The sequence below is a fragment of the Microcaecilia unicolor genome, chromosome 2, assembly GCF_901765095.1.
Source record: "Microcaecilia unicolor chromosome 2, aMicUni1.1, whole genome shotgun sequence".
NCBI classification, from domain to species: domain Eukaryota; kingdom Metazoa; phylum Chordata; class Amphibia; order Gymnophiona; family Siphonopidae; genus Microcaecilia; species Microcaecilia unicolor.
This window is the reverse complement of record NC_044032.1, coordinates 454,235,163-454,254,246: the sequence shown is the minus strand read 5'-3', so window position 1 is coordinate 454,254,246 and position 19,084 is coordinate 454,235,163. Positions and strand designations below refer to the sequence as shown.

Sequence of the window (19,084 nt, the reverse complement as noted above, 5' to 3'; positions counted from 1 at the left end):
TAATATATTTATAAATGATTTAGAGATGGGAGTAACTAGCGAGGTAATTAAATTTGCTGATGACACAAAGTTATTCAAAGTTGTTAAATCGCGACAGGATTGTGAAAACTTACAAGAGGACCTTACGAGACTGGGCGACTGGGAGGCTAAATGGCAGATGACATTTAATGTGAGCAAGTGCAAGGTGATGCATGTGGGAAAAAAGAACCCGAATTATAGCTACGTCAAGCAAGGTTCCATGTTAGGAGTTACGGACCAAGAAAGGGATCTTGGGTGTCGTCGTCGATAATACGCTGAAACCTTCTGCTCAGTGTGCTGCTGCGACTAGGAAAGCGAATAGAATGTTGGGTATTATTAGGAAAGGTATGGAAAACAGGTGTGAGGATGTTATGATGCCGTTGTATCGCTCCATGGTGTGACCGCACCTTGAGTATTGTGTTCAATTCTGGTCGCCGCATCTCAAGAAAGATATAGTAGAATTGGAAAAGGTGCAGCGAAGGGCAACTAAAATGATAGCGGGGATGGGACGACTTCCCTATGAAGAAAGATTAAGGAGGCTAGGGCTATTCAGCTTGGAGAAGAGACGGCTGAGGGGAGACATGATAAAGGTATATAAAATAATGAGTGGAGTGGAACAGGTGGATGTGAAGCGTCTGTTCATGCTTGCCAAAAATACTAGGACTAGGGGGCATGTGATGAAACTACAGTGTAGTAAATTTAAAACAAATCAGAGAAAACATTTCTTCACCCAACGTATAATTAAACTCTGGAATTCGTTGCCGGAGAAAGTGGTGAAGGCGGTTAGCTTAGCAGAGTTTTAAAAGGGGTTGGACGGTTTCCTAAAGGACAAGTCCATAAACCGCTACTAAATGGACTTGGGAAACATCTACAATTCCAGGAATAACATGTATAGAATGTTTGTACGTTTGGGAAGCTTGCCAGGTGCCCTTGGCCTGGATTGGCCGCTGTCGTGGACAGGATGCTGGGCTCGATGGACCCTTGGTCTTTTCCCAGTATGGCATTACTTATGTACGATAATTTACCCAAATCAGCACATAACACCCTGCAGGGTTACAGGTAAGTAATCTAGATTGGAATGGCAGCCCCCACTTGAGTAGGATGGCCACACCTCCTCGCTTTTCACCTGAAGAGGAATAGTAAAATTCACCTACCCATTGCTGTTTCAATTTCTCATGTTCAATGTCTGATAACTTAGTCTCTTGAAGGCAAGCTATAGTGGCCTTATGATGTTTAAGACGACATAGGATCTTAGAGCACTTAATGGGGAGATGTGATCCCAAAACAAACCAAGATACTACTCAAGACACCTGAGAATTAGCCATAACATGTTATGAAAGGAGAAATAAAGGTGAAATGCTGAGAACCTATACTCGGGGCGCCCAGCCTCACCCCAGGGCTTTCAGAGAAAAGGGCACCCTGTAAGCCAGGAAATGACTGTACATAATAAGCAACAAAACACTGACGCATTTAGGTTCCACTCCCAAAACAATACATTTTTTAAAAGTCTTTGTTCTGTTCTAACTTACATAAATACTTACCTGGCTAAGGGGCCCAAAAACACTACCATCTGGACATGTGGCTCCTCCCAATCTCTACTCACTGACCACCCTAGAACTATCCAGATATTTTCATGGCAGTCAGAGGAAATATTCAGCAGCACTAACCAGATAGTGTTACTGAGTATTCGGCTCACCGCAACTTATGGGGAATTGTTAAAAAAAAACAGTCCTAGGAGAAAGAAGTAAAGTCATTGGCTTCAGGTACTTTAAGGAGCAGAAAGAGCAAGTCTTGGGTACCTCCAAAGGCAGCAGCAGAGTAAAAAACTTTTGTTAGCTTACACTGGTGGCCTTCTGAAGATGAATATGTCAAATACATTCTATTAGGACAATAGAATCCAGCTGCAATCAGTTCCTCATCATAGGCTACAAAAAAGGGATAACAGTCAACTACAACCCTATGTGGTATGCTTAGGCTAATCAAGGGAAGCACTGAAATTGAAATCACTAGTTCCTCATCATAGGCTACAAAAAAGGGGTAACAGTCAACTACAACCCTATGTGGTATGGCTCAGGCTAATCAAGGGAAGCGCTGAAATTGAAATCACTAGAATGGACTCAAAATATAGAGGCAGAACAAAAGACAAGTTAATCAGAGGATCAACAACCTGCTACACTGGCAAAAAACCATATTTAAGCTGTTCAGCTAATACAGGAAGAAATGAAACAGTTTTCCTGCAGATTCACGTATACACTGACATGATCTCAGTCTCATTTATCAGGAGAAATATGCCTTCCTACTTTAGGAAGAGTCTAATTTGGAATCCATTTTGCAATATGTTGGGCAAGTCCAAGGAAGAGGATAGCACTCCCACAGGAGAATTTAACAGAATTAAAGAAGTCCGATATGAGGAAGAAGCTTGCTAAGGGTCACTAGCCACAATCCACTGGGCAAGACAAGGGAAGAGGACAGCATCCTTGAAGATGTGTCATCATATGGCATTGCAGAATTTAATCTCAAAGAAAATTTCATTTCAAAGAAATTTGATATTAGAAAACAAAGTTTATTTCAATAGCTTAAAGAGAAAAAAAAACTGTTGGGTTCAACAGTAGCTGGCAGTTCAGCTACCTGGTTGCTTAGCAACCAATTCAAAAGCTGCAAGAATCCAAATCATATTGGGAAGTTACTTCAACTCAGCATGAAACAGTCATGTGACTCATCTGTGCAAAGAGATAAGAACATAAAAATAGCCATACTGAGTCAGACTGATGGTCCATCTAGCCCAGTCTCCTGCTTCCAACACTGGCCAATTCAGGTCACAAGTACCTGGCAGAATCCCAAAGACTGCTTACTATTATAAAATCATTATCGTTCTTCTTGCTAAGAAACGTACAGATACCAGTGGCAGTATTATGTCTTACTGCCTGCCTTTTAAATGGAGAAACAACATATCTCTTGTCCCTTCAAAATAAAGGTAGAACTCACTACCTGATTCTCTCTCCAAGCCATTCTGCAGAAAACACTGGAGTCACTCATCACAAGTGGAGAAAGACAGCAGTAACTTGAAGTTGTCAGTTCCTGTTAAGAGTGATAAACTGTTCCTGTCCTCTGTGCAGCTAGAAAATTTTAGCCACAATTCATTAAACAACAACAAAAATCAGTGAATTTAACAAATCAAGTACTTCTTTTGCAACTACAAATTTCCTTCATCATGGTAGCAATGATTTTAATGATAACATAGTGATAATGCATCTACAAACAACTCTCTAATATTCTGCTTAACCATAATTTGTAAATATTGGACCTTCTTAATGGGAAGGCATTATATAATGGAACAACCACCTTCACATGTCTTCTTCGCCATATCATCAGCATCAGTCCATAGTGTTACTTCTTGCAGCATTTCAAACCTCTGTATTTATCCACAAATGTTACCAGTTACAATAGTATTTCCAATCATGTTTCAAAATCATCTGTATCAGGGAAAATGCCTCTGTATTCTATTGAATGTACTGCCTAGGACCGGACCATCAATAAATCTTCTATTCTATTTTAAATCCAGAGCCAGGGGACTGCAGCTACCCAAACTACTCTAGCCTGCCTTCCAGGTGCCATGGAGGACATGCAGCTCATCTGCATATCCTCCCAGCCTTCTCCAGGGTGACTCCCAAGTCCACCCCGATCCACCCAGGACCTTCACTCCAGGTGCCTAGCCCTTCCACCAGATGCCATGAAGGAGTTGCAGCCCATCTACATATCCTCACAGCCTTCTCTGGGGTGACTCCCAGGTCCACCTAAATCCACTCTGGCTCTTCACTCTAAGTGCCGCATGCCGAAACATTTTCTCTCTACAGCTTATATTTTCTCTCTGCTATTCTTGATACTGTCCCTTCCCAATCTCTTTCTCCCTCTGAAACCTCTGTATACCTCAGGAACACATTACCCACCTTCTGCTTTCATCATCTCAACATCCCTTTTGTCTTCTCTCTTCTTGTCAGCTCTCATCCTTCGACATTTTCCTTTCATTCAACCATCTCCATTCTGTCTGAGTGCATCTTATTTTGATCGCTGTCGTCATGCCTCTCCTACTCATCTCTGTACTCTCTTGCTCTCTCCTGGCGATATCAATCCCGGTCCTCCATATCAGCTCTCATCCTATTCCTGCAGGTCCCTAATCTTTCTGTTCCTCACCTCTCCCCATCTTCTCTGCCATTCTCATGTGCTCTATGAAATACCTGCTGTGTCTGCAACAAACTTTCCTACATTCATGATCTCTCTCTCACTCTGCATCTGCTTGCACTAACTGAGACTTGGCTTTGCCCTGAAGACCCTGCTTCAGCTGCGACCCTGTGTCATGAAGGTTACTTTTTCTCCCATACTCCTTACCTGGTTGGCTGCGGAGGTGGCATTGGGCTACTAGTCTCACCCTCTGTAGATTTCTACTTCTTCTTCCACCTGTCTCACTACATTTCTTCCTTCAAAGTCCACTCCATCCGTCTGTTCACTCCTCTACCTCTCCGAGTAGCAGTCATTTATCGACCCCCCCCCCCTCCAATCTGCCAAATACTTTTGGATAAAATCCCATGCCCAAATTCTTGCTGACCTCCTTCCAGTCTGCTCTTTCACTTGCCAAACAGGGCTACTACATCCAGTTGACAAACTCTCTTGGGTCAAACCCTCAATGTCTCTTTGCACACTGAACTCTCTCCTCAAAGTGCCTTCTCCACCAACCCCTTCCCCCCCTTCATTTTCTCCCCAGCCTCTGGCTGAGTACTTTCATGGTAAGCCTCAGAAGATTAACTTTGCGTTCTCAACCAAGTCACCTCTACCTCCACTTCCCCCAATCCATTCTCTCAACCCTCCTTCAACCCCTGCCTGCTTTTGTTCCTTTTCTGAAATCACTGAACAGGAAACTGCACATTCTCTTTCCTCCTCCAAAATAACTACCTGTTCCTCTAATCTTATTCCCACCCATCTATTTAGCACTCTCTTTCCTACTGTCATCTCTTCTATTTGTCATACCCTCAATCTTTCTCTCTTCACTGCAACTGTTCCTGATGCCTTCAAACATATCGTAGATACACCACTCCTCAAAAAACCTTTAAACCCTACTTGTCCAACTATTGACCCATCTCCCTCCACTCTTTCTTATCCAAGCTACTTGAACGTGCTATTCACTGCCGTTTTCTTGACTTTCTTCATCTCAAGCTATTCTCAATCCACTTCAATTTGACTTTCACCCTCTTCACACAACTGAAACAGCCCTTGCTAAAGTCTCCAATGACCTGCTCTTGGCCAGATCCAAAGGTCTTTATTCTATTCTCATTCACCTAGATCTATCTGCTCCTTTTGAAACTGTTGATCACTGCCTATTCCTTGATACACTGTCCTCACTTGAATTTCAGGGCTCTGTTCTTTCCTGGTTTTCTTCTTATCTCTCCCATCACACTTTTAGTACATACTCTAGTGGATTCTCCTCCACTTCTATCCCACTATCAGTTGGTGCACCTCAGGGCTCTGTCTTGGGAACTCTTCTTTTCTCCATCTATACTTCTTCCCTTGGTGCTCTGATCTTATCCCATGGTTTTCAGTATCACCTTTATGCACATGACATCAGTGATGTCATCTGCTTCTTTGAAATTTAAGCAACAATTTATTAGTTGGATGGATCATTGTTTTACTTTAGGTAGATTTCCATCTGAATTGGGAGCTATAATTATTACTTCAATATTGAAGAGTACTAAGAATTCAGTGGGGTCAGTTTCAAACTACAGGCCTATTGCTTTGATTCTGCTGTTTGTGAAATTAATGGGGTGGTTAGCAGCTGTTATCATATTATTTGGAGCAGCACAATATCCTTCATGTTTCACAATCACGGTTTTGATCTAATTTTAGTACAGAAACTGTAATGGGTGCATTATTTGATACAGTTCGATTGTGGCTTAGTGAAGAGAAAAAGGTCTTGCTCCTTCAGTTTGATTTATCGAGTGCATTTGATTTCCTGCAGATTTTTGGATGTCATTGGGATTTCAGGTACTGTAAGATCTTGGTCCCATGACTTCCTTTTCTGCAGAAGATACAGAGTTAAAATGTTAGGTTATCAGGCAGACTACTGGAGTAATGCTTGTAGGGTCCACTGCCTCTCTTATTATTTAACTAGTAAAAAAGGCCCGTTTCTGACACAAATGAAACGGGCGCTAGCAAGGTTTTCCTCGGAGTGTGTATGTTTGGGAGAGTGACTGTTTGAGAGTCAGAGTGAAAGTGTGATTGTGTGAGAGAGAGCGTGAGTCTGGGTGTGAGTGTGTTTGTGAGAGAGTATGTGTGTGAGAATGAGAGTGTGTGCAAGTGTGTATGTGAGACACAGTGTGAGTGTGTGTGTGGGCGAGAGAGAGAGTGTGTGTGAGACACAGATTCTCTGTTTGAGTGAGTGTATGAGACCAAGCGAGCGTGTGAGTGACTGTGTGGCACATAGAGAGTGAATGTGATACAGTGTGAGACAGAGTGTGTGAGAGTGAGAGTCAGAAAGACATTGTATATGAGAGAGAGAGTGTGAGCCGTGCCCTCCCAATCCATGGCCATCCATGTTTGTCTGTCACCTGCCCCCTCCATTCATCCCTATCCAGCATTTCCCCTCTCTGCCTGAGGCCTGCCCTGCAATCCATATCCATCCATGCCCATCTGTCCCCTCCATTCATCCCTATGCAGCAATTCCCCTCTCCCTGAGTCCTGCCCTTCCAATCCATGCCCATCCATGCTCCTCTGTCACCTGGCCCCTCCATTTTTCCCTATCCAGCATTTCCCCTCTCTGCCTGAGGCCTGCTCTGCAATCCATATCCATCCATGCCCATCTGTCCCCTCCATTCATCCCTATCCAGCAATTCCCCTCTCCCTGAGTCCTGCCCTTCCAATCCATGCCCATCCATGCTCATCTGTCACCTGGCCCCTCCATTTTTCCCTATCCAGCATTTCCCCTCTCTGCCTGAGGCCTGCTCTGCAATCCATATCCATCCATGCCCATCTGTCCCCTCCATTCATCCCTATCCAGCAATTCCCCTCTCCCTGAGTCCTGCCCTTCCAATCCATGCCCATCCATGCTCCTCTGTCACCTGGCCCCTCCATTTTTCCCTATCCAGCATTTCCCCTCTCTGCCTGAGGCCTGCTCTGCAATCCATATCCATCCATGCCCATCTGTCCCCTCCATTCATCCCTATCCAGCAATTCCCCTCTCCCTGAGTCCTGCCCTTCCAATCCATGCCCATCCATGCTCATCTGTCACCTGGCCCCTCCATTTTTCCCTATCCAGCATTTCCCCTCTCTGCCTGAGGCCTGCTCTGCAATCCATATCCATCCATGCCCATCTGTCCCCTCCATTCATCCCTATCCAGCAATTCCCCTCTCCCTGAGTCCTGCCCTTCCAATCCATGCCCATCCATGCTCCTCTGTCACCTGGCCCCTCCATTTTTCCCTATCCAGCATTTCCCCTCTCTGCCTGAGGCCTGCTCTGCAATCCATATCCATCCATGCCCATCTGTCCCCTCTATTCATCCCTATCCAGCAATTCCCCTCTCCCTGAGTCCTGCCCTTCCAATCCATGCCCATCCATGCTCCTCTGTCACCTGGCCCCTCCATTTTTCCCTATCCAGCATTTCCCCTCTCTGCCTGAGGCCTGCTCTGCAATCCATATCCATCCATGCCCATCTGTCCCCTCCATTCATCCCTATCCAGCAATTCCCCTCTCCCTGAGTCCTGCCCTTCCAATCCATGCCCATCCATGCTCATCTGTCACCTGGCCCCTCCATTTTTCCCTATCCAGCAATTTCCCTCTCTCCCTGAGTCCTGCCCTCCCAATCCATGCCCATCCATGCTCCTCTGTCCCCTGCCCCCTCCATTCATCCATTTCCAGTAATTCCCCTCTCTCCCTGTGCCCTGCCCTCCTAATCCATACCCATCCATGCTCCTCTGTCCCCTGCCGCCTCCATTCATCCTTTTCCAGCAAGTCCCCTCTCGCCCTTCCATGACCCCCCCCCCTCGCATCCATGCTACGCTCTCTCCCATGTCCCAGCCTGGCCCGCCCTCTTCTCCCCCCCCTTCGCATCCATGCCCCCCCTCGCGTCCATGCCCCCCCCTCGCATCCATGCCCCCCCACCCCTTCGCATCCATGCATCCCTTTTTTTTTTTTTTTATTCTTTTTAACTTTACCTCCGTGGCGGTTCGTGCAGCGAAGCGTCAGGGAATGAGGCGGCGCTCCCGACGTCTAGCTTTCCCTTCGCTGTGTTCCGCCTTGTTTTGAAGGCGGAACACAGCCAAGGGAAGGCTAGACGTCGGGAGCGCCGCCTCCTTCCCTGACGTTTCGCTTCCGGATTTGTTTGTTTTGTCGCGAGGGCGGGGCAGAGACAGCTGGCTGGCTGGCTTGAAGGCTTCACACCACGAATCCACGAACCCTTCAGCCTCAGCCTGGGAGTGACGTCAGATGGCTTCAAGGCTTCAGGCTTCAAGGCTTCAGGCTTCAGGCTTCAAGGCTTCAGGGCTTCAGGGCTTCAGGCTTCAAGGCTTCACAGAACGTTGTCCTCAGAACGTTGAGGGTGCGTTTTATTATATTAGATGTGTATATACATACTTTGAGTTTTGAATTGTAGAAATTAGGAATTGTGACCTTTAATTATGCAGATGACAATCATTCTTCTTCTAATTCAAAAGATGTTGTTGCCAAATTGCCTATTTTGCAATTGATATTCCATACTGTTTGACACTGGATGATAGTGCATAGATTAAAGTTAAACACAGAAAAAAAACAAAGCTGTTGCTGATCAATGGCTCCGGAGGGCCTATGGAGTCCAACATTGCAATTGGTCAATGGGTTTACTCTTTATCCTCCTCAGTGAAGGTTTTGGGAGTGATGTTGGATTCTATGGGCACTTTGGAGCCTCAGGTTAATAAGGTGGTCCAAAAATCATTCTTTCTTATTCAAAAACTACATTGTATTCGCAAATTCTTTCATACTTATCCGTTTCTGCTACTTGTTCAAGCTTTGTTATTGAGTTCTTTGGATTACTGTAATGTTATTTATTTCTCAAGTTCTTATGCGTAAGTTACAGACAATCCAGAATACAGCGTTAAGGTTGATTTTTTTTCTCTAAAACGTTTTGATCATTTATCAGAATATTATTCTAAAGTTCATTGGCTGCCAGTAGCCACAAGGGTCATCTTCAAATTAGCATGTTTGATGTACAAGATTTCTTATGGTCTAGCTCCTGTTTATTTAACTCGATGTTTTGCTTTCTCAAATACTATTTATTTATTTATTGCATTTGTATCCCACATTTTCCCACCTCTTTGAAGGTTCAATGTGGCTTACATTACATCATGAATAGTGGAAATACATTAGAAAACAGATATTTAGTATTGCATAAGGATCTTGGGTAACATGATAATGATAAAGCATGATAGTGCTTTATCACTTATTATGATTTGTGTTTCCAGATCTATCAATTTATTCTCCTTTCCATCAATGAAGGGTAAAGTAAGTAAGAAATATGTAGACTTTCTGCTCCTTTATCAGGCAGCTAAATTAAGTAAAGATGTTTTTCTTTTGATAATTCAGGAGTCGAATTATGCTTAAGACTTATCTATTTAGGATCCATGGAAGAAGATTTGCTGATTAATTATTGTTGTATTCCTTGGAATGTCCAGTCCTCTTTGTATGTAATCCACATTGAACTGCAAGGTATTGCGGGCTATAAGATCAAAGTGTTATGTTATGTTAGATAACCCCTAGATCCACCTCTCCACACCAGAAATTTCAGCAGGAATCCAGGTCCAAGTATCAGCCTGCCTGTCTGACATTGCTGCCTGGATGTCTCAACGCCATCTGAAACTAAACAAGACCAAGACTGAGCTTATCTTTCACCCTAAACCCACCTCTCCTCTTCCCCAATTCTTTATCTCTGTGGATAACACTCTTATCCTCCATCTCATCAGTTCGTAACCTTGATGTCATCTTTGACTCCTCTCTCTCTCTTACTCTGCACATATCTAACAGACTGCTAAATCCTGTTGTTTCTTTCTCTATATCACCAAAATTCGCCCCTTTCTTTTCTGAGAACACTACCAAAACTCTTATCCACACTCTTATCACCTCACGCTTAGACTACTGCAACTTATTTCTCACAGGTCTCCCACTAAGTCATTTCTCTACCCTTTAATCCATTTAAAATTCTGCTGCACAACTTATATTCCGCCAATGCCACTATGCTCATATTAGCCGTCTCCTCAAGTCACATCATTGGCTCCCTATCCCTTTCCATATCCTCTTACTGATTTACAAGTGTATTCACTCTACAGCTCCTCAGTACCGCTCCTCTCCCTACACTCCTCTCCAGGAACTCAGTTCATTGGGTGAATCTCTCTTATCAGTACTCTTCTCCTCCACTGCCAACTCACTCCATTCCTTTTATCTTGCTGCTCTGTATGCCTGGAATAGGCTTCCTGAGTCATTACATCAAGCTCCATCTCTGGCCATATTCAAATGTAGGCTAAAAGCCCACCTTTTTGAGGCTGCTTTTAACTCCTAACCCCTATTCACTTGTTCAGTACAATGTCTGTTTTATCATTCCCACCTTAAGTATTTCCCTTATTTTGTCCTGTTTTGTCTGTCCTGATTAGATTATAAGCTCTGTCAAGCAGGGACTGCCTCTTCATGTTTAAGTGTACTGTGCTGCGTACGTCTTGTAGCGCTATAGAAATAATAAGTAGTAGTAGTACTATCAGGGCATCATTAAAATAGGCCAGGTATGTGCCTATGAGAAGGTGTCTGGGGGGGGGGGGGGCTCTTCAGGAGAGGTCTTCAAGAGTGATGTGGAGACTATGACAGTTAGAATTAATAATTTTAATCACTGTTAACATCTGAGCATCAATCAACAGCACTAGTTTATTTAGGGGTCATATTCCTAAGCTGGCTTAAATGCCAATGCATGCTTAACGTGGGGAAAATAGCTTAACACAGAATGCAGTAAAGCATTTTGCATTAGTTTTGCCATTTGCGTGCACTAACCATGTGCTATTTATTTTTGGTGGGAGAGGGCATGTCAGAGGCGGAGACTAGGTGTGGAAGCACTATTCAGGTAGCGTGCTGACATTAGCGTACGCTAACTGAATAATGCTGACTAAACCGGAAGCCTTCAGCACCTCCTAAACAGGGGACGTTATGAGCTCACATGCAAATTTTTTTCAGTGGCTGCGCACAAATTCTAACTTTAGCACATGGCCAGAAAAAGATATAATTGGAAAAGGCCAAATTTGCGGCCTTGCTAGAAATGGGCTTAATGCACAGAAAAGTCCCGCATTAGGATGCACTAAGCCCATTTACCAGCTTAGTAAAAGGGCCCCTTAGTTAGGTTGATTTATTGTTCTGTAAAATTAACTAATGTACTAGGTGGAGATACGTTTAAAAAAAAAACCAGTAAAAATACAGCAAGGCAAAAACAGATACTACAAATAGATAGCAAAATAACACAATTGACACACATATAGTTGACAAAAGAAGAGCATCACTTACCTGCCCATGCAAGGTAACATAGTAACATTGTCACATAGTAACAATGACAATAGTAAATATTAAGTTATCCGCCACACAGATGTTTCTTTAGAAATAATATTTACCAGTACTGCTTGCTGACCTTGTTAGTGACTGTCACTGTCACCTTCTACCTTAAATGTAAAACAGTTTGTTTATATTTGTAGCGGTACCTCAGTGAACCTCTTTTTGGATAGGCAGATTCCAGGGCTACATTAATGAAGGTTTGTTCTGCATCCCAAGGGCATGGGGGAAAGGCGGTGGGTGAGTTGCACATTTTACATTTCATTTTATAAATCATTAAAAAAAAAACTAAGCAGTTTACAATTTAAATAAAAAGAGCAGGTGTAAGAAATAGGAATAGAAACATTAGGAGGTCTAGGTTACAATGGCCAAATTATATGGGATAGGAAATAAGGTTGGAAATAAACTAGTCAACTAAGATACAAAAGATTGGTAAATTGTGCTAAAAGACTTCAAGGACACTAGTGATGAAGTCATATAGGGGCAGGCCTGGGCGCAGTGACTGAATTAATCCAAGTGTTTAATACAGCAAAGGCTTGCTTAAAATAAAAAGTTTTAAGTAATGCTTTGAATATTTTTTAATAACATTTTCTTCCGAAAGTCCAGTGTTAAGTTCCAATAATGTATGGCTGTCACGCTGGAGCAAGTGGTTCTGGCCAAATGGGAACAGATTTGTAAGTGAGTTGGGATTACAAGTCGATTCTGATGCATAGATGGGAGATTCCTTGAGGGTGCATACTGTATGAGAAAGCTAAATAAAAAAAGATGAGGTTCCAGAGTGAAGTATCTGATGGACAACTATTTGGGTCTTAAACATAATTTGGTAGAAAATCGTGAGCCAGTGCTCCTTAATCAGCACATCTGTACAGTAATTTGACTGCAGTGTTCTGAACAACTTGCAGTCTTCGTAATTGATACTGTGGCAGGCCCTGTAATACGTTACAGGAATTTAGCCTTGAGATGACCAAAGTGTGGATAATAAATTCAAAAACGAAAAACCACTGATCAGGAATACACAAATGTAAACAATAGATAATCCCCAAGATTCCAAAACGGAGCTCTGTAGAGCCAGTGGTTGGAGAGTCTTTTCGTTAACAAGCATTGAACTTTAGATAAGAATCATTTTCATGACTATGACTTTTGGACTATTATTGCTATTCTTGGAATCTTTTTACTTTTTGGGGGACATCTTTGTTATTTAGTATTAGATGTACGTCTGATTGTTGCACTGTTCACACTTACATTCACATTGACAGTTTACTCAAGGAAGTATCTGGGCACAAAAATGAAAGCTCAAGGAGTAGCTCACAGTTCTGTAGAGATACGATTTGAGAACGTAAGACAATTATCTACAGTGACACCTATAGTAAGTTCTTTCCATAGCCCTACTTCCACTTCACAATTCTCTTCAGGACAATATAGTCCCTTTCATTCCCAAATAAACCCACAGCACACAGGGGTTGTATACTCAACCTTAACTTTATTAAACAATAACTTCTTCAACTGTTTAAAACATCCTCTGGGAAGACATTGAACATACACATACAAAGATCTGAGTTTAGTTACAGTCTCCTTCCTTCCAGATGTTTGTATCTCCACTGTACATATATGTATACCACTTCTGCCTTTTTATTTCTGAGGTTACCACCTTTACCTACCCATGACTGCTAACTTCTACAGGGCTCCACACTGGATTAGGTACCTGGAATGTATCCTGGGGGAAGCTTCTCTTACGCCCAAGGCTCTACGTATTCCGAACAGCCTCTTCCACACGGCTTTTCCCCTCTAGGATCCACTCAAGTGTCATCCAGTCCCTGTTCCTAGTTCCTTCCTTCTGTGAGTGTATACAAGGCACCCCTCCATAGTCGTTGCTGCTCTCTTCTCCAGTTGGAGCTCAGGCTACATCTGGTCTGGAATGGTTTTGGCCACACTCCACACCTAGAGGCAACACATCTTTTCATCTGTTCTGAGGCCTAAGAGGATACTTGTCTCCTGCCCTGCAAGACTTACTACTCACTGTTGAATGGCAGAAAAGAAAACGAAAAACAACAATCTCCCTCCAAAATAGTAACTAAAATTAACCAAGAAAACATCTAAACATCTAACTCATCCCTTTGAGTTCCCAGCAAGAAAGTTCTAGGGGCTTCTTTATTCATGCTCCCCACAGGGCTGTCCCACCCCTGAAAGGCATTATAAAACTCTTTTTCCATTATCTGTAGGGCTTATAGACACACCTGGGTCACATATTGTAAAACAGTTTTAATTTTTGTTGATTATTTATTCTGTGTTTTATTATACACTTAGATATCCATATCATTTGCAAGATTAATTATACTCCATCTCAAACTGCATTTTAACACATAAAACAGACTATAAATGCAATTTTAGATTAGAATTATGCTATTATCATTTCATAAGCTACAATAGTGCTTCCCAAACCTGTCCTGAGGGATACCCAGTCAACTAGGTTTACAGTTTTGTCCACAATAAATTTACAAAAGATAAATTTTCATGCATTGCCTTCATTATAGACAAATGTCTCTCATACACATTCATTCTGGATATCCTGAAAACTCAGATAGCTGAGGGGTCCCCGGGAAGGTTTGGGAATCACTGACCTAGGGCAATTCAGGAAGCTAGCTCATATTCTTCATATGTTGTGTGGACTTCTATGGTCTATGTCCCAGAAACACCAAAGAAAGAGTATGATCAGGTAAATAATATCATGTTGATTGTTTGATTTAAATCTTGAATTGATAATGAATGTGACTGTTGGGCAGACTGGATGGACCATTCAGGCCTTTATCTGCCATCACTTACTATGGGACTCATTTTCAATAGACAAAAACGTCCAAAAAGTGACATAAGTCTGCATTTGGACGTTTATCTCACAAAAACGTCCAAATCAGTATTTTCAAAACCTCTATTTAGACGTTTTTCTCTGAAGTCAGTCAGAAGGACGTCTAAATCTCAAGGGGGCATGCCAGGGGTGTGTTCAAGGCAGGACTTCAGCATTCCTAAGATTTAGATGTCTTTCATCCATAATGGAACAAAACAAAAATGTCCAGGACTAAAACAGACATTTTGATCTAAACCTGTTTTTATAACAACAGCTGCAGTGGGAACTGAGTCCACTGCACTAACCACTAGGCTACTCCTCTACTCCACGCAAAAAGATGCCCTTACTCCCCCAGTGGTCATTAACCCCCTCCCACCCCAAAAACGTTTGATTAAAAATATTACTTGCCAGACTCTGATATTATACTCAGGTCCATTTTTAAACATCTGAGCCTTGTGTCTATTGTTTATCAGTAGATCTGAGCTTTGAATTCAGATCTATAGATTTTAAAAAGTCTCATTATATACTAGTAAAACAGGCTCGTTTCTGACACAAATGAAACGGGCGCTAGCAAGGTTTTCCTCGGAGTGTGTATGTTTGAGAGAGAAAGAGTGTGCGTGAGAGAGAATGAGTGAGAGAGAGACGGAGTGTGTGTGTGTGTGAGTGTGTGAGAGAGAGAGAGAGAGGGGGGGGGGGCATGTAAATGGATTCTCTGATGCCATTTGAGACTTTCTTTCAAACCAAAGCTTTTACCACACTCAGGACATGTAAATGGTTTCACTCCTGTGTGCATTCTCTGGTGCATTGTGAGGTTTACCTTCTGACCAAAGCTTTTACCAGACTCTATACATGCAAATGGTTTCTCTCCAGTGTGGACTTTCTGATGCGCTTTGAAATTTACATTAGAACCAAAAGCTTTTACCATATTTAGAACATGTGAATGGTTTCACTCTCTTGTATATTTTCTTGTGTATTTTTTACATTTTGCATTTGGATGTTTTTTTGTTTGAAAATGGACCAAATAATAGAACGTCCAAATCACTAAATGTTTTTCCAAACAGCATTTTCAAAAGGAAAAGAGACTTTTTTTGTAGAAAATGACCTTTCCTATTCTGATTTTGGACGTTTTACAAAAAACGTCCAAATTCAGACTTATATGTCATATCCAAAAATGCACCTTGTGCATTTCACTTGCCCAAAGTCACAAGGAGCAGCAGTGGGAATTGAACCCATATTGCCAGGATCAAAGCCCACTGCACTAACCATTAGGCCACTCCTCCTCTGTTTTGGATGTTTTGATTTGGACGTTTTTTTGTTAGAAAATGGACCAAAAAAAACTCCATCCAAATCACAAGACATCCATAGTATTTTCGAACACAAAAGATAGATGTCTATCTTTTTCAAAAATGATCTTCTTTCCTGTTCAGAATATGGACGTTTTTGTAAAACGTTCAAATTCTGATTTAGACATTCTATTGAAAATGCCCCTCCACGTATGTTACATGGTAAAATGAATAGTTTTCAATGATAAGAGTGCATTACCCTGGCAGTGATGGTGCTATTGGTTTTACTGATCTTCTTGACTGCTGATAATGCTCATTATAGTTATGTTGCTAAAGAGAAGATGGGGTCTTATTGTACCTAGCTCACTTTTTCACCTATCTGGTAACATGACCTGATTTATCAATGACAAAGAATAATGTCCACTGTAGATCCAAAAAACAGCATCAGTTCAGAAAAAAATACTGTAGCATTGCTAGCAGTAATTACTGTATCAGTAATCATTACGTGTCTCTTAAATAAAAATTAAGAACAGCTCATCTTCCCATAAAGTTTGCAAACTTTACCCTAAATCTGCTAATGGAAAGATGAATTTGTAGCTCATAAGGATAATGGCAATGCTCAAGCGCTATAACAAGTACTGCTGATAATGCTGCTGAAAGTACTGCTCATGTTATGTTTACAGGTAAGACATTTGCACTGTCTTGGTTCCTAGTCCATTCTAAATTGACTAGAACAACTCTCTTACCATAGTGATACAAGCAAAACGTGACTATGTTTGTAAACTAGTGAGAAGGATTTAAAAGTTATCCAGCGCTGAGCTGGAAGCCAGTTTAGTGACATGAAGTAGAGTTACATGGCTACAGAGAGAAGGTCAAAATGGTAGATGCAGAAGAATTTAAGAGCAGTTGGAAAGGACAGAGTAAAATTTCATAGCCCAAATGAACCTTAGATCAGGTTGAAGTATTTTTTACTCACCTTAGTAGCATTTCGGTTTGCATAGTTAACACAAGCATTGTGGCTCTGATTCAACCACTACAAAAAAAAAAGTAGATGAAATCAAAACCACTTGTCTCAATAAACAGTTGTTTATTCTTGTAGTCACAGCAATCAAAGCCAGGTATTGCAAAAATATCACCTGGAAGAAAATGCTGTCTTATTCAATTATATCCCCTGCTGAGGGAGAAATGATATTTTGTCAAAGACAAAACATGTCTATTTCTATGAACACAGCAAATCTCTGCCCTCCATCTGTCTAAAGATTTCAATAAGAAAATCAACAGCATATTTCTTTTTGTGTATTTTAGGAGGCCAACTTGCTTTTCCTTCAACAGTTTTCCTAAGAGTAAATACTTTACTTACAACAAATCATGACTCTGAAGATGAGGTATAAGAGCATGATTCTGCCAACTCTGACACAGGGGAAAAACTGTAAATTGTAAAACCCAGTGGGGAGGTCAAGAGACTTTACACTGGCATCAGCATCAGTTTCTATTTTCACTGTTCCTCTGAACTTTTAGTCTTAGTCAGTCATTTTCCTTCTGCTCAGCTTAAAGACCCTGATAAGCTAAGAATAAAATACAGCATTCTAACTATATAGCAAGCTGAGTAGAACAATGAATTAGAAGTTGGCAACCTTCATGAATTTAAAAGGTTCAGTGCTGAACACTAAACAAGCACATACGCACACACACACAAACATATATTGATGGAATGCTCGAGTGTTCAACCAGAGTTCTTTAAGTTGTTTTTTTTTTTTTAATTTGTAGCAGGGGCAGACTGACCATTGGGACAATAGGGCAGTGCCCGAGGGCCCACAGCATTAGAGGAGCAGACTCTCCCTAACCTCCATCTAGTTTAATCACTTTTGATAAGTGATAGGGACTCATGATCCTTATCACCTGAGGACACAGATCTCTCTCAGACCACCCCTGATTTGTAGAAATATTGAAAGTAGATATTTCTGCCATTTATTGTAGCCTCCCTACCACCATCACCTAGCTCCCATGAGTTTCACCTCTTGGCTTCCCCTTCCCTTTTTATAATTAGATCTTGGAGGTTACCAGCCTCTCAACTGTGCTCTCTCTACACATGGCTCTATTTGGCATTCTTTAGCAATACCTTTGCATTCTGAATGAGAAGACACAAGCCTTCAGGCGTTCAAACAAGGGGCTATGCAATCTATATGCCAAGGTTTTCCCCCTGTCGAAGAAGGTTGCTGCTGGTTGACAAGGATATGTACAGTAGCCAAATTGTATATTGCACACTAAACATCTGAGGCAGTATCTTTACAATGCTTTAGATCAGGGATTCCCAAACCTGTCCCGGGGAAGACCCAGCCTGTCAGGCTTTCAGGATATTCACAATGAATATTTGTGAGATACATTGTATGCACTGCCTGCCCTGAATGGAGACCACTCTCATGCACCTTCATTGCAGATATCCTAAAAACCCAACTGGCTGAGGGTCCTTCAGAACCAGTTGAGAATCACCGTTTTAGGCTGACCACCTTCAAGTACAGACATAAATTAATACTTGGTACATGACAAGTGACTTTTGTATTTTCACAGACAAATGTGCTTGGTTCAAAAAAGTTAGACAAGGGTTAAATGAAAAGTAATGCCTCCACCTCCATAACTTTTGTTTAAATGAAAACACTGTATTGAATAAAGAACAAAAATAATGCTTGAAACTTGCTATTTTATTACATGCGTTTACTTTTCTACATAGTCACCACCATTCATCACACATTTCTGCTAATGATGGATATGTTTTTGAAAGCTGTTGCAAAAGAACTGCATATCTTCTCTCTTTAACCACTCACACACCTTTCTACAGCTTCATTTGAATTGAACAGATACCCCTGAAGGTATTCCTTCTGGAAAAAAAAACTGAAATCCTATAGCATTAAGGCTGTGCTGTATGGAGGATGAGGTATGACTGTGAGACTCATCTTTGCAATTACCACTGTGGTGTTTCATACATGAGTCCTAGTGTTGTCATGTTAAAACAAAATTTCCTTCTTGTGGTTTTTTTTTAATTTTTCTCGATCATTCTGTAAAAGTTTTCAGGGTTGCAATGTAACACTGAGTGATCTTCCAATTGTCCTTTACAAGTTTGCCAACCTTTCCAAAAACAACCTGCATGTGGTAGTGAATTTTAATTGAAGGGACTCCTTCAACATTAGAAATTCTATCATGACATGTTGCTTAAATCACACTGATGACTGGCTCACTGTATGCTTTCATTTCATAAGCAATAGCAAAACATTTCCTTTACACAGACACTTCTCACCAACTGAAGTCAAGGAAGAGATTTCAAAGAATAATTGAATATCTGTAGTGCATTGG

At 41.6% G+C, this 19,084-nt stretch overlaps 1 protein-coding gene across 3 annotated transcripts in view; it reads right to left on the bottom strand.

Moving 5' to 3' along the window:
- Positions 1-19,084, bottom strand: part of SFXN5 (sideroflexin 5) — a 743,850-nt gene that overhangs the window by 491,790 nt on the left and 232,976 nt on the right. For all 3 annotated transcript variants that reach the window (XM_030190957.1, XM_030190958.1, XM_030190959.1), the window contains one exon: positions 16,713-16,769. In XM_030190957.1, the coding sequence (XP_030046817.1) occupies positions 16,713-16,769 (57 nt within the window). The remainder of the gene's footprint in view (positions 1-16,712; positions 16,770-19,084) is intronic.